The following is a 16507-nucleotide window of genomic DNA, read 5'->3' on the forward strand; positions in this document are numbered from 1 at the left end:
TCAGCGGAGGCCCAGGAGAAAAGCTCCACAGTACACATTAAACAGAATTTAAAAATTTGAACTGTTACAAATATTAAGACAATAAAGTAGTACAATATGCGAATATAATAAAAGAAAAATAAGAAAAATATACAGGTAAGCAATGAAGTTGATCATACATTACATACAAGATAGAAGAGAGTTCCTAATGTGCATGTTACATAATGATGGATGAAAAATATATAGCAGAATAAGTAATAGGTAGTAAAAGCCATATACTTTTTCTGGCAGGAGAACTAGATAGTAAAGTTCAGTCAAATTCTGGGATAGAGAAAGGTTAGTGTAAGATTATAAAGAAAGGAAATTAAAATGTTAAGAAATTAAAGAAAGGTGAGGCTAGAAAGTAGATAAAACAGGGAGGGAAGTAGGATATCTCAAGAGAAAGTCTATTAAAGAGTGTGGAAGAAGGGAATAGAAAAGAGTAGTAAGATGGCAAGGAACATGGGCAGATCCAATTATTGGTTAGATGTTCTTTCAGCCTAGACTTGAAGGAATAGTAGTGAGGTGCAAGTCTGATTGCTTCTGGAATGCTATCAATGATCTGCCAACACAGTGAGAGCACAGACTAACCCCGCTAGATCTTTGAGGTTTGTAAATAGATAGCAGATACTTTTGACAGGAGTGTAGGTCACGGATGGAATAGTGTTGAAGTAGTGATGATGTAGTTTGCGAAAATGAGTTGTACAGTAGTTTGTCCGTTAATGTTAGCTGAATAAAGTTGAGAAGGTGGGGTAGTTCGAGCCAATTTAGGGACTTGAGAGAAGAGGAATGGTGAGAGTAGTGGCCCTGCCCTATCGCAACTTTAGCTACTTTATTATAACATTGACTAAGTTTTGCTTTGAGAGAAGAATGAAGACTGGTTAGGATAGGTGAAGCATATAGAAGGGATATTATAAGGAAATATCATATCATAGGGGAATTATGTGTATATTGATGCCATCTATTGATTTTTAATACAGAAATATGTTAACTATTACCTTACACTGCAAACAGACTTTCTATTCTGAATGTATTCACTTTTATGGAATATATGAACTGCCTACATATGCTGATTGTATATATGAAATCTCTTACTCTAGTATAATTGTGTAATTGTGTGCTTTTTGTTATTACTTGTATATGTAAATGTGGACATTCTTTGCTTTATGAGGAGCTTTTCTCCCCAGGGCTCTGCTGAAAAAGGACTTGTATCCAGTCAGACTTTCCCAGTAAACAAATGTAAAATAAATAAATAAAATAAAATCACACACAACAGTATTTTATTTATTTATTGCATTTGTTGACCGGGAAAGTCCACTGGGCTTAGGAAGAGCCCATTTTCAGTGGAGGCCCGAGGAGAAAAGCTCCACAGTATTACATACATAAGCTCCACAGTAATACATACATAAGTAATAGAACAATGTTGATACATACAAAAGTAAAAAAAGAAGTTGAAACATAGGACAATGTCATTCCATTAATTACATACACAAATCCTTAACGATATGCAAAAGTAAAACTGTGTTAATGTGTAGGATCAAGCATTACGGGCAGTAGTGTGACATAGGAGGAAATGTAAAGGCAGACGTGACAAAATGTATTACAGACAACTATAGATGTGAAAGTTAAGTTCTAAGGTTCATAGGTTCATACTAGGCTATCTGCCCAAGGGCATTTATAAGCCTAGCCCATAGTTATGTGGCTTTCGCCACCCCTTTAGTTTGAATAAAAACTATGCCTATCATTTTTCTGTGCCTCTGTCAAGCAGTGACACTGAAGTAATCCCTGGGGTATATCTGCGATCTCCCATCCATTGGTCAAGATTCCTCTTGAACAAGGCCAGCGAGGTGCTCTGCCTCACATGTACCGGGATTTTGTTCCACAGCATAGGGAGTCTCTGGGTGATGAATCTGTCCCTCCAGCACGTTCTATTTATAACCGTGTCAAGGTTTAAGTCTCCCCTTGTGGTTCTGAGGGATCTAGATTTTTGAGGTGAAGCATATTCATCAAATCTGGGTTTGACATGGCCTTATATGTCAGGCACAGGTCACCTCTGAGCAAGCGGTATGAGACTGAATAAAGCTGGAGTTCTTTCAGTCGGGCAGCATAAGACATATTTTTGAGACCCTTTATCCTTTTGGTGAGGAACTTTTGGGGCCTTTCAAGCTGCATCAGGTGTCTGGTCAGATACATTCGAGCGGGGCATTGTACTCAATCATAGGTCTAATGAGTGATGAGTACAGGGGCGATGACCTCCCTTGATCTAGATGTGAATCCCTTCATGATCAGGTGGGCGATATAGAAGGTTTTCCTAACTACTTTAGCAACATGAGTGTCAAGCGAAGACTACTGTCAACTTGGGTCCCCAGATCCCTGATGACTTTTTCTGTGCTCAGTGGATTGTCACCTATATGGTAGCTAGGGGTAACCTTGTTTTTCCCGAAGGGTATGACTATGCATTTTTGGCGTTTAACTTCAGGCCATGGCTCTGGCACCAGTTATCCGTTTCTGTGAGGCCCTTCTGGAGGATATCTGTGTCAGATGTGTTTTCGACTATGGCACCCAGTTTGCAGTCATCTGCAAACTTTGTCAGCCATAACCCTCCTGTGTTTGCTTGTACTTCAGAAAAGTAGATGCCGAACAAGAGTGGACCCAGGACTGAGCCCTGTGGGACACCACTTGTGACAGGCTTTGAGTCTGACATGGCTCCAGCAACTCTGACCCTGTGGGTTCTGTCGCTTAGCCAGTTTGCAACCCATCTTGTGATGTATGGGTTTACATTCAAGCTGATGAGTTTTTCGATGATACCTGAGTGGGGTATTGTGTCAAGGCCTTTGCCAGGTCGAGGTAGGCTGTATGGACTGCCTTTCCCTCATCAATGGCCTTGGTGACTGTCTCGAAAAAGTCAACCAAGTTTAAGAGGCAGGATCTGCCTTTGACAAAGCCAAACTGGGTTGGATCCAAAGTCTGCAAGTTCCTATGTCTTTATTTATGAGTTCCATTATGATCCTCTCCATGGCTTTGCAGATAAGGCTTGTCAAGCTAATGGGGCGGTAATTTCCAGGGTCTGTGGAGGCACCGCCCTTATGAAGTGGGACCACAGTCGCCGTGTGCCACTCCTTGGGTACGTATCCTGAGGTGAGGCTAAGATTAAACAGCTGTCCTAACTGTGGGTTTAATTCCTCGTTGAGTTCATGAAGCACACAGCTGGGGACACCATCCGGTCCCATGGATGCTGTGTTTTTCGCCTTAGTGAGGGCAGTTCTCACCTGGGCATTGGAGATGTTTGGGGGGGGCTACAATCCTCTGGAATAGATATCTCTCCTTTTGGGGAGGGGAGAAGTTTGCACTGAACCTGTCAGCCAGTATGTTAGCAATGTGTGTAGGTTCAGTAATTTTCACATCATTTTGAACTAATTCTGAGCATATCTGGGAGTTTCCTCCTAGGTTTCTAACATAGCTAAAGAAGGCCTTATGATTGTCTTTAGAGTCCTTGGCGATTTTTCTCTCAAAATTTGCCTTTGATGATTTTATGAGAGCTCTTAGATTTTTACTTATAATGATCAAAGGTGTCTTACCTTTCAAGGATTTTGCTCTATCTTGTAGTAGCTTCCTCCTTTTGTTGTAGAGCTTGTTTATGGCTGGGGTCCACCAGACTGGACGCTTGCCTTTGGTACAGAGAGTCTTAGTTTTGTTTGGGATTGCCTGATCCATGCAGTCCTGTAGGTGCTGGTAGAAGGCATTTGTAAGTGATTCAGCGGTTTGAGTAATGTTTACCACTGGCTCACAGGCCTTAAAGGAGACCACACTAGTTTTTAGAAGTGTGAAATCGGCTTTTGAGAAGTTTTTCACTGTGGTCTTTTTTGTTTCAGGTGGGGGCGGGATGAGGACCTCCAGCGAGATTAGTTTATGATCTGATCTCACCAGTGAGGGGTATACTTCCGGTGTTGAACATTTTGATCCCATGTTCGTGATGATGAGATCAAGTATGTTTTCACCTCTTGTGGGGATGGTGACTAGTTGTTCCATGGCATTTGAGTTTATGAACTCCAGGAATCTTTGGGTTAGAGTGTTCGGGCTTGAGTAGTGTTCCCAGTCTATATTAGGGTAGTTGAAGTCACCTAGTATGATGGTGAGCAGAGTTGACTTCTGGGTAGAAAGCTGGTGATTTTCAGTGCTGGTTATTTCTTTTTCTTTCTACAGTAGCCAATTTTCATTCTTTTTTATGCCTGAGTTGTAGTCCTTAAACTCATCTCCCCTCCCCCTAAATACCTTCCCTTATTATCTGTTAAAGTGGCATTAATAGCTCACAGCAGAAGATAAAAGTTCATGTGCTGAGAATACTGCTCTGTGTGATTATCCCTGTTTGTCTTTTACGTAGTCATTGAAAGGCAAAAAATGGTTATTAAACTTGACTGACTAAAAGAAAGCAGGGTATATGTGAAAACACATGTAAAGTCAATGCATTCACAGGAGTTTAGGGACTGTGATGTAATATTTTAAAGCCAAACACTGTATTGTAGGATACCTGGGGGTAGATTAAAAAACCAAGATGCCGGACCCCAAGCAGGCAGACTCTGGAATTATATTTAAAAATATAAAAAAACAGTATTATATAGAGTCCAAAAATAGTGTTAAAATGTAGGAAACATTTGGGCGCGTTTCCCCTTTAACAAAGTTATCTAGACTGACCACATAGACAGACAGACACACACATTTATGCAGATGCATTCATGGCTCTACAGACAAATACACAGCCTGATACTCCACCACCCCACAGCTTCACTGATGTACCTGCACTTCAAGTACTCCCATAACAGTGAAGTCACTGCAGTCTTGACAGCATTCTCTTTTTTCTCAGAGTAAAACTCAGTCTAGCCATTCTCTGAGACATTTGGCTCAGCAAAGTGGAAGCAGTGAACATTTCTAAGGAAAAGCATGTGAGTAATTAGCAACAGCCACTTCCCCAAAGTGCTGCATTAGCATGTGGCATCAACCACAAGACGGCTCCCTGTACTTGAGGTTCTCACAATGAAAAAAATGTTAGCGGTAGAGTGGTCTGCGAATCAAAAAGACTTATGGTACTGTGGAATTCTGACACAATGCTCCTACACCACACTAAGCCTTTCTGAATCCCAAGGTAGGATTCTCTTTGTCATACTCTGTAATATTTTGTTAAAACATTGCCACCCTTCAGTATATTTACTGGATTATTTAAGTAGTGTCTGTAATTTAACTAAAAAATCAGTAAATGGGATGTATTTGTAAAAAAAAAATGTGGTTTTCCTACAGACTGATGAAAACTGCAGGTGCAATATTCCAGTGGCTCTCATTATATGCAGAGTCTGCTGCAGAAGGGTCAAATCTTCACAGAAAACAAGGTGCAGAAACAGTAGAAAGGCCGCTTTTTTAAAGTTAGTCAAATTACATGTTGCTAAAATTATGGATGCTTATCATATCAATCAAGACTCTATTTTATAAAGCTTCAAAAACAGTAAATTTTAGCTGCAGGTTTCACAGTCTCAGAAAATGACATTTAAGACTTTGGAACATACCTGTCGGGAACATTGTCTTTCTCTCATTGCCTTTAAGCTTCCATTCCAATGCAACAGCTGGAAAACAGTCATTAATTCCTGCAAACAGAAATAAGTTAATTTGCTGTATTTATCAAACAAACTTCTATGAAACAGAGAGGTCAGAATAGGACCTCAAAATACACTTAATCTACACCTGTCACTACTTAATGCTTTATTTCAGGGGTCTATGACACTTCATTGAATCTTAAAACAGCGAACTTTTAGTTATGTACTCACCATAACTTTAGATGTTTGGGATCCATCTCGCCTACATTCTGACTGATGGGCTCGGAGCCGATCCCTCGGCTCAGACTCGGCACGCTTATGCTATAGAGCGAGGCCTCTAATTGGCTGAGCTATCTTTATCCCAGGATGCACCACCACTAATCCCCCAGATCTTGTTTGTCCGCATTCATGCACACATGCACAGCTTGTTTATATAACATTGTTAGATGTTTCAAGATGAAACAACAGGATTCGGACCTTCTGATATCCTCTGATCTCCAAGGAAGGGGGAAGGAGGGTGGGTTATTAGGAATGTAGGCGAGATGGATCCCAAACATCTGAAGTTATGGTGAGTACATAACTAAAAGATGTTATGTGATCCTATCTCGCCTACATTCTGACTGATGGAACAGTGTCCCTAGCACCTAAATCCCGGGTGGCTCATTGGAAAACACTCCTGAGCACTGTGGAACCAAATGAAGCTTGTCCTCTAGATGCCACATCTAATTTGTAGTGAGAAATGAAGGTGTGTGGGGAAGACCATGTAGCCGCAGCACAAATGTCACCAATAGCAAGCTTAGAATGAAATGCTACCGAAGTAGCCATAGCCCTTGTAGAATGAGCCTTGACAGAGGTGGAAAGCTCTTTGTTAGAATAAATATAAGCTTGAGTAATACAGTCCCTGATCCATTTGGCAATAGTGACCTTTGTGACCGCGTTGCCCAATTTGTTTTCTGCAAAGGACACAAACAACTGATCTGTCTTCCTTGATTGTTTGGTCCTGTCCAAATAAAAATGTAACTGCCTGTGGACATCTAGTGTGTGGAAAATAAACTCCGCTTTATTGGAGTATTTTGGGAAAAAACTGGGAGCTCTAACGACTGTTGCAAGCATAAAGTAGAACAGACTTTAGGAACAAAAGAAGGATTTGGTCTGAGGGATACCCTGTCTGTATGAAAAACCAAGTACGGGGTTTCACTGACAAAGCTTGAAGTTCTGAAACCCTCCTGGCTGAAGTAATTGCCACTAGAAAGGCTGTCTTCCATGATAGAAACTTTAGATCACAGGTAGCTGCCGGTTCAAAGGGAAAAGAAGTCAGGGCACGTAATACTATATCGAGATCCCATGGAGGTGCAGGATGAGAAATCGGAGGTCTTAATAAAGCAGCACCTTTCAAGAAGGTCTTACACAACCTGTTGCTCATTAAAGGTGGGTCTATGGATTCATGAAAATTAGAAATCGCTGCCAATTGTACTTTGATGGTAGAAACAGAAGAGCCTTGATTGAAAAGAGAGGTCAGGAATTTGAGTACTTCTGCCACGGGAGTAGAAATGGGGTCCAGGCCCCGGAGTTGAGCCCAGATAGCAAACCTTTTCCATTTGCTAGAATACAGTTTCTTCGTAGCCGACTTGTGGGCTGAAGACAATATGTGCACCACATCTGGATCCAGTGCATGTCTCCTGACTATGGTCGGAGGAGGAGGAGCCAGGCCGTCAATTTTAATGTGAGTAGGGACTGGTGTAGTAGTCCCGACTGATGAATCAGTAGGTCTGGGACCTGGTCCAGGAACCATGGACCTTAAAGAGCATGTTTCCGAAGATAGGGAAACCACACTTGACGAGGCCAGTACGGAGCAATTAAGATCATCTTGCTGCCTAAGAGAGATGCCTTTTGAATCACTCTGGGGAGGAGAGGAACTGGAGGGAAGGCATAAAGCAGTCCGGTGGGCCAAGGATGGACTAATGCGTCCATAGGGCTCTTCCCCGGAGCCGGGGTTAGGGAGAAAAATTCTTTGCACTTTGCATTCAGAGGAGTCGCGAAGAGGTCGCAACACGGAACTCCCCATTCGCTGAAAATCTGCCTTGTAATTGTCATATTCAGAGACCATTCGTGAGGAGAGAGGATGGTTCTGCTCAACCTGTTGGCTATGACATTGGATTTGCCCGGTATGTGAGTAGCCACTAGGAAGCGTTTGGTCAAGACTGCCCATTCCCAAACTCTCATCGCTTCTCTGCAAAGAGGATAGGATCTGGTCCCTCCCTGTTTGTTCAGGTACCAGACAACTGACATGTTGTCTGAGTAAACAGCAATTATGCCCTGAGGGAGATAATCGTGAAGGGCTCGAAGGGACAGGAGTACTGCCCTCATTTCTAGGATGTTGATGTGGAGAGGGGTCTCTTCCGGGTGCCATTTGCCTTGGACTGACCTGCCCAGGGAATGCCCCCCCCGTCTGGGAGGCGTCCGTGGTCAAAGTGGCCGCCGGATGAGGAAGAACAAAGGGTCATCCCTGGTCCAAATTGGAGGACACTAGCCACCAGCGAAGGTCCCGTTTGCAAGATTCTGTGATCCATATTAGATGATTGAGAGGGAGTTCCTGAAAGGACCACTGAGTTGAAAGAAGCCACTGGAGGATTCTCATGTGTAATCTTGCCAAGGGAACTAGGAGAACTGTGGCAGACATCGATCCCAATAGCTGTAGGACCATTCTGGCTGGGGCTTTGGACCTGGGGAGTAAGGCTCGAACCTGATTTTGAATGGTCTGAATTCTGTCTGCAGGTAGATAGACCCGCATCTGGTTTGAATCTATCTCTACCCCTATGAATCTTATTCTTTGAGATGGCCTTAATACAGACTTTGGCCAATTGAAGGTGATTCCAAGGGAATTGCCCAGTGATATTGTGGCTTGCAGGTTCCGTAGAAGTAGATGCTTGGAGGTGGCAGTTAGGATCCAGTCGTCTAGGTACGGAAACACCTGGAACCCTAGACTTTTCAGGTGAGCAGTCACTACTGCCAAGCATTTGGTGAACACCCTGGGGGCTGTGGTGAGACCAAAGGGCAGCGCACGGAACTGAAAATGACTGCCTCCTAGGCTGAAGCGCAAGTGTCTCCTGGACGTTTGATGTATTTTGATATGGTAATACGCATCCTTGAGGTCTATGGAGCACATCCAAACACCTTTCTCCAACAATGGGAGAATGGTTTGTAAAGTGACCATTCGGAACTTGGACTTCTTGACTGAACGATTTTGGTTGCTTAGGTCCAAAATGGGCCTCAAGTCCCCGGTCTTTTTTGGCACCAAAAAGAATCTTGAGTAAGTCCCTAATCCGATCTGGTCTGCGGGGACCGGTTGGATGACTCCTTTTTGCAGCAGCTTTGAAACTTCTAAGGCTGCGGTATCCCATTGACTGGGTGGCGGGTCCGGGATTCTTTTGGACTGGGGGGGGGGGGGGCAACAGAATGGGATGGAGTAACCTCTGGCGATAATTCGAAGCACCCATCGGTCCTGAGTGATCCCTTCCCAGGCCTTCAGGTGCTTCGAACGACCCCGACTGGCTCCGGAGCAGCACAGTCGGGCAATCCCTCAGGGACTATGAAAAGCTGAAGAGCCACGAAAGGACTCGCAGTCTCCAGTGTTGCGAGGGCCTCTGCCGCCTCTGGGACGGCGTCTTCCTGATGAATTTCCCCCTCCTCTGCCTCTGGAGGGGGAACCTTCCTGCTGAGAGGGGTAAGACTTCTGAGATCTACGGAACCACATCTTCCCTCCTCTTTAGCCTTGGGATAAGGCCGAAGGGAGTGGAAAATCGTGCCCACGGCAGTCAGAGTCTTACCCTCCTGTTCACAGCGGGTAAGTGTGTCTTTCACCTTGGGCCCAAACAGGGAGGACCCATCAAAGGGGGCGTCGGCGAATGAAGACTTGAAGGCCTCCGCGAAATGACACAGGTGGAGCCAGGCTTGTCTCCGTAGAGCAATGCCTGTACCCGCCGCTCTACTCGCCCCTTCGGCCGCATACGAAATGAGCCTCATGGACGAGTTCGAAATGGACGACATCGTAGCCAGCTGAGAACCAACCGTCTGGGCCAGCTCCTCAGGCAGGTTACCTAAGAGGGTATCGGATAGCTCCTTAATCAGATCCCTCTGGAATCTCATAAAGTGCGTCAGGTAGTTCAGAGACCTCAAAGTAAAGGCCGCTGAACTAAGGGTGCGCTTACCGTACCGATCCATGCTCCTAGACTCCTTATTAGGAGGATGGACGGACGTAGAAGCCTCTGCTACATCTTGCTGGGTAGCAGATGCCACCACCATAGCATCCACAGCCACACCTTTCGTAATGAACTCTCTATCTGGGGGCGCCGAAAGAAATTTGTTTGGACGAGCGGGCACCGGTTTCACAGAGTCTGGGTGTTCCCACGCCCTTCAACAGATCAATTCCAAGAGCTCGTCGAAGGGCGGAGACACCCAGGAGGCGGAGGGCTGAGCCCCGAAGGCCTTCAGCAACACCGACTCATCAGCAGAGGGAGGTTTGGACTGCCAGCCGCCTTGTTGTTTTAGGGCTTCCAGGATGTCTGCAAAGGAGACATCATTCGAGGACGACTTGGGGGACCCCTCAGCATCATCGAGATCGGTGTCAGATGTCAAAGACTCATCAGGGGAGTCAACGTGCTTCCTCTTGCACGTTTTCTTCCTGGGAGGTTCTTCCGAAGAGGCTTCAGAAGGACCTCCAGGAGGGGGAGAAACCCCGGCGGGGGTAACCTGAGGCCCAGGGGCTCCGCTGTCTGCGGACAGGGGGACTGCCAACGACCCAGTCTCCAAATGTAGGGAAGGAGCTGGGGAAACTGTGGAGGTAGCCAATGAAGATTTGGCTAGAGCACTCCTCATAGCCCTGAAGGCGGGACCACCAGAATCCTGGGAAGGTCCCCCCTCCGTGGCCACGACAGTGGACGGTACTCCCGCCGCCGACGCACCAAGAGGGAGACTTGGGACCGAAAGCATCAATCCCGAAGCCTCCCCCCCAGGGCCGAAGGAAGAAGTCCGTGCACTGAACTCCGACCCGAGAGCCGGAGTCGGAGCAAGGGTCGGGCCTGACCCTAACACCTCCACTGGTTCCACCAACACCTGCTCCAACGGTGCCGAAGCTGTTGGAGGAGGAAGTACAATAGGGGAGTGGACCATCGGCTCCGAAGCCAACTGGGCTGGAGCCGAAACCATCTTTTGGAACACCGGAGACTGGAAGAGTCAAAGGAGCACCCTGTCGATGTCCGAATCAGACATCCTGGATGATCTCGAGGATACCGATCGGGCCCGAACCAATTTCTCCATCGGCTCCGAAGGGCTCGGGGACCGGCTCCGAAAGGACTTAACAATTATCGGCTCCGAGGAAACCTTCAAGGAAATTTCCCTTGGCGCCGATAAGGACTTCGGCTCCGAGGGGGAAGAGTCTGAGCCGATGACCCTTATCGGCTCCAATATCAGTGGAGCCGATGAGGGTGACCCGCCTCTCGATGCCCCAGACCTCGGCTCCGAAACCAGAGGGGTCGAGGCTGGAGGCATCGAGGCAGACGGTTCTGACCTCGGCTCCGAAGTCCGTGGAGCCGATGGAGAAGTCTGCTTAGCTTTCTTAGCCGTTGGTTCCGACTGACTGGTCGGAGCCGGCGCTTTCCTCTTCTTAGAAGGAGACGGAGAGGAAGATAAAGCCTCCTCGAAAGAAGGCTTGATTAATCCTTTGAGGATTAATTTGTTTTTCCTCTCCTGGAGGACTCGGGAGGAAAACGCATGGCATACACTGCACGATTCCTGCAGATGTTTGGCGCCAAAACAATAGACGCACGAGGAGTGGTCGTCCGTTATGGACATTTTGAACCCACACCTCGTGCACTTTTTAAACCCGGAGGGTTTATGTTCTTTAGACATAGTCCTACAAGAAAAACAGACCACAACAGCAAACTTAAGGGTTTGACACACAGGAACAAATAAGTATGCCACTAACTCAGAATATTTAAACTGAAAAACTTTTTTTTTTTTTTTTTTTTTTTTTATACACACAGAAGTGAGAAAGAGAAAGGGGAAACAAGGAGGGCCAAGACCCTCTAACTCAAACGGGTACTTGACCCACACACAACCACTGAGAAGTAGTAACCACAGGGGAAGGCCCCTCTAACTTAAACGGAACCTTCTCTGACAGGAAATTATACTAAAAATTCACTCAAACTGCCAGAAACACACTCGTACACAAAGAATAGCCGTTAAAACAGCTTTTGGGTTTAAATGAAGCAAATACTGACAGGAAAAAAGACTATATATATAGTACTTAGCCCAGCCAATGTTGAGACCACGTCCAAGCTCTGTAAGCGGCAAACGAGATCTGGGGGATTAGTGGTGGTGCATCCTGGGATAAAGATAGCTCAGCCAATTAGAGGCCTCGCTCTATAGCATTAGCGTGCCGAGTCGGAGCCGAGGGATCGGCTCCGAGCCCATCAGTCAGAATGTAGGCGAGATAGGATCACATAACATCACCTCTTCAACGGATACCTTTTTAGCGAAGCTACTGATGGTCGAATGGACTTTTCAGCTAATGTTTTCTACAGCAAGGCAACGGTAGGCCACCTAGCAACCGAAAAGACAATAATAAAACTTAACACCTACCCAAGTGGGGGGGGGGCTGTGCCCCTACACCCCCCTAACTAAATATACCAACTCTGAGATCATACTACAGTAGGGAAAAGGGTAAATTCCAGATGATGACCAAATGATGTCTTGCCCTGGGAAATATTTTGCTGAAAACTCCGTTCGACGATCGGTAGCTTCACTAAAAAAGTGCTCGATGAAGAGGTGCTTGCTATTTTAAGCTTCGACGAAATGTCCTAGACCCATATTTCAGACCCTAATACTCTTACTTTCTGCTACAGTGTTCAGGCATAATGTAAATAATGTGTAGAGGAGACAATCTTGAAGCAGTGGGAAAAGAGATGGTTGAGGTACTTTGGCTGCGAGGTAGTGGTATCACAGATTGAGCAATAGCAGAGGCAATGAGTGTGTAATCAACAGTCTGTGTAAGATTGAAAAGGGAACAATAAGGCTAGCTGTCTTGCTTTGTATGAGGAGATATACAGAAGGGATAACTAGCTGGGAAGCAAAAGGATAAAAGAAAAGTCAGAAAGAACAGCAAGGAATAAGATAAGCAATATTTTGTTTCAGACAGTCCGAAGTCCTAGAAACATTGGTAGAATTAGTGCAGACTATGTACAAGTACCCAATGACACATGTACAAACAATGTTTGGACTCTCAGAGGTGTTCTCAGTGGGAGTGGATGTACATATGGGTTAAACTCTGAACCCACTGCTGTTCAAGCTGGTGATGGACTACATTAGCAAATAGATTGGAAGGGATAGAGCAACAAAGTGATACACAAAGATGATGTGACACTGCAAGCAGACTGCACAAGAACTTCAGCAAACAATAAGAGAACAAAATGCAAACAGAAGGCACATGGGATGAAACTGAGAGAAGAGACAAGACAGCTGTCATGACAGCAAATGGTGAAATCAGAAGAACCTGAAAATTGAGATGGAAGAGAAAATAGTGAAACAGGTTAACAGCTTCAAGTATTTGGGAGGGGTGGATGAGGAAAAGAAAAGTTTGAATGAGGAGGTCAAAGCTAGAATCACAGGGGCTGCAGCCAAATGGCACAGTATCAGGGGTAGTGTGTAATAGAATAATATCAAAGTAAGGTGTACAAAACAGTACTGTGACAAGTATTTCTGTACGTTACAGAAACCCAGACAGTGAAGGCAGAGCAGATGAAGAAGCTAAAGGTGATAAAGATGAAAGTACCTGAGACAGGTGGTAGAATGCGCACTGTAGGGCAGATGAAGAAATTATGGATTCCCTATTATGTGATCAAAACCTTAGGTTATCGAACACCTAAAGGTCGATCACAAAATGTTGAAGTCTGAAAATTGCGAACAGCCATTTCCACACAGGGAAACGAGTAGTTTGGCCGGTACGTGGATTTTGTTCTTTCTCTGCTGTACAGCGATCTCAGAGTTGGTATATTTAGTTGGGGTGGGGGGTGGGGTTTCTGTTTATAACTTTTTTTTTTAATTTGGCCAACGGCATTGTTTCCCTGTGTGGAAACAGCCGTTTTCGATCTAAGGTTTCAATAATGTAATATAGACCCGAAATTATGACATCACATCAGAAGCTAGCGTAGCTCCAACTGCAGAAAATGTCAAAGGAAACTCAGTATGGTGGTTTGGGCACATGTGCAGGAAAGAATATGGTTTGGTGAAGATTTGGGAGAGAGAGAGAGAAGATGGCAAGGGGAAACAAGGACATCCAGCAGAGAGATGGATGGACTTTTTCTGAGAAGACCTGCAGCAATCTGGCATGACTGTCAAAAAAGGTAGGAGTGAGGCACTAAATCAATAGAAAATGCAGCAGCTGATAGCACGCCCTTACCCCATTCAGAAAATGTGAAAAAGGTAAAAGAAGGCTCTCAAGTTGACAGACACTACCACTGTATGTGTAGTGATAAGGGACCGTGCGCAAAGGACCACTAAAAGCTAATTTCTACGAATATAGCAGACAAGTTTCCATTAAACCGAAATGGGAAGAGAAAGAGGAGGGAGATACAACTGTAGGCACTGGGAACTGCAGATAATTAATAAGTTGGAATGAGAAGTTAGGAAAGAAAATGAAGAGGGTTTGATAAACTAATAGCTGGCAATACTAAACATCTGGAGAACAAAATAAGATGGCTACAAGCATTGCTCACTGGGGGTCAGATATCAAAGTCTGGTACCACAGACACATGGTTCAAAAGGAATAGAGATATAAATATGACTTGCAGTACAAGTTCTTTCAGAAAGCCTGTTGGAAATTTTCTGTATTTACACGAGAAGCGGTAACAAGTTAGGTTAAAAAAAACAAACAAACAAAAAAAAAGCAACATACGGGAAGGGCAACAATGGTATGGTATTAGTTTTAACATTAACACATGAGGGGGAGACTTGTGATGGGTAATGGAACTGTAGAATCAGCTAAGTGTACTTAAGGAGAGGAGGTAATAATAATAATAAAAAAAAAACTGATTGAATAAGTGAAGAAGAATAGAGATGTAGAGATGGGAGACTTCAGGCTGTCATCTCTGGATAAAGAGGCTTTAATTTCATTGGAATAAACAGTAACAGACTTAAATAGCAATGGGAGATTAAAACCTGCTACTTTTGGAAAAGGAGACAGCCTCATGACTATGAAGGGTGGCAGTACAGATTTTACTGGGGAAGGCTTGGATAGGGGCAAAACATGTCAAATGAAGAGGGAACATCCTCACTACAATCCTTAAAATGTGGATCTCGGTTGAAATATATTGGTTAGAAAGGTGTCTGAAGATGTGGCAATGCAGTAGTGTGGATTGCTGCTCAAGGAACAGTTGGAAGAACCAAGACAAAAAAGGTGAAATATGATCACAGGGGATACATTTCCACAAAAAGAATGAAGCAAACATTTAAATGGGAACAAGATTAAATTGACAGAACAGCTACAGGAAACTAACTAACTAAATAAATAAATAAAAGAACTGGGGTGGTACAAAAAAGCAAAGTTAGAACAAAGAACCTGGTATGGCTCCTAAAGGAGGAATGGAAGAAAAAGACAGGTACAAAAAGTACTTACATTCTAGCCAGATTGGGCTAATAAGCACACCAAGAGAGGCTAACATGTAAATGGTGATGAAGGCAACAAAGGAGGACAACTAGGACAGCAAGATTCAGTAAGTTAACTGAATCAAATTCACTGGCCTGTCCAACAATATAAAACAAATGCAGCCCCTCACGAGCTGTAACAGTCCCAGTTAAAAGAATGATGCACTGGCACACTTTAGCGTTAGATGATAAGAATCCTTCTTTAATACGAATTGTTAAAACAGAATAGCTTCACAAACTGGTTGAGCGCTTTCATCTACTCCTGTAGATTTCCTCAGAACAGGCTATTCTGTTTTAACAATTCGTATTAAAGAAGGATTCTTATCATCTAACGCTAAAGTGTGCCAGTGCATCATTCTTTTAACTGGGACTGTTACAGCTCGTAAGATTCAGTAAGTGGTTGAAGGTGAAAATAGATGAAAGACCAAATGTAGAGTCAGTGCAGACTGAAGATTTGAATCATGAAAAGGCCAGAGAGAAAGCAGAAGTACTTAAAAGTATTCTGTCCTAGTCTTCAAGAAGTAATGGCAAGGGATGATGGCATGGCGGATATGGAAGAAAGATAGGGGCATGTGTTTTCTGATGAGGATGCTGAGAAGAAGCTCATGGAGTTTGTTGAGTTAAAGAGGCAGGAACTACTTATTTTAGGTACTTAAGCAGATACTGGAGGACTAAGATGCAGAATGGCAGTAAGGCTGCTCACTCTACTCTGAAATCAGCATTAGTGCCACAGAAACTGGGGAAAGTTATAATAACTCACTAAAGGGAGTGTTGGGGCACAACTGAACTTGTGCTGGGAAGGCGACAGTGGGAGCCAAACAACTACATGTTGGTGGTATCTGTCATTAGTAGAAAGGTGGTGAACATGTCATTCTGGGGAATGACACCTGGTTTCATTAACACTAACAGCCTAAAGGATGCAGTATGCCTTCATACAACAAAGTCTTGCTAGTTAAAAAAAATGTAAAATGGGTCTGCCCGCTAGCCACACAGTCTCTTTTCAGGTGCAACCTCAAAGAAATATTTGGTTAAGTGACTTTCTCAGGGTTGCACAACAGACAGATGGAAGCCACTGGGTTCAAACTCAGGACTCCTGCAGTGTATGGACCTTGCAGCATGCAGTCAACTTTCTGCATAAAATTCCTAGACAAAGTGATCCAGTGCAGTAAAAAGGTTACAGGTGAAATTGATTGGGGAATGCAGCGAAC

The 16507-nt window shown here is 44.4% G+C and overlaps 1 protein-coding gene across 1 annotated transcript in view; it reads right to left on the minus strand.

Annotated features, from left to right (window-relative positions):
* Nucleotides 1-16507, minus strand: part of LIX1L (limb and CNS expressed 1 like) — a 649822-nt gene that overhangs the window by 36745 nt on the left and 596570 nt on the right. Inside the window, exon 5 of the mRNA XM_044079998.1 lies at nucleotides 5574-5651. Within this exon, the coding sequence (XP_043935933.1) occupies nucleotides 5574-5651 (78 nt within the window). The remainder of the gene's footprint in view (nucleotides 1-5573; nucleotides 5652-16507) is intronic.

Source organism: Protopterus annectens, chromosome 8.part0 (genome assembly GCF_019279795.1).
Source record: "Protopterus annectens isolate FY-2018-M chromosome 8.part0, PAN1.0, whole genome shotgun sequence".
Taxonomy (NCBI): Eukaryota; Metazoa; Chordata; order Ceratodontiformes; family Protopteridae; genus Protopterus; species Protopterus annectens.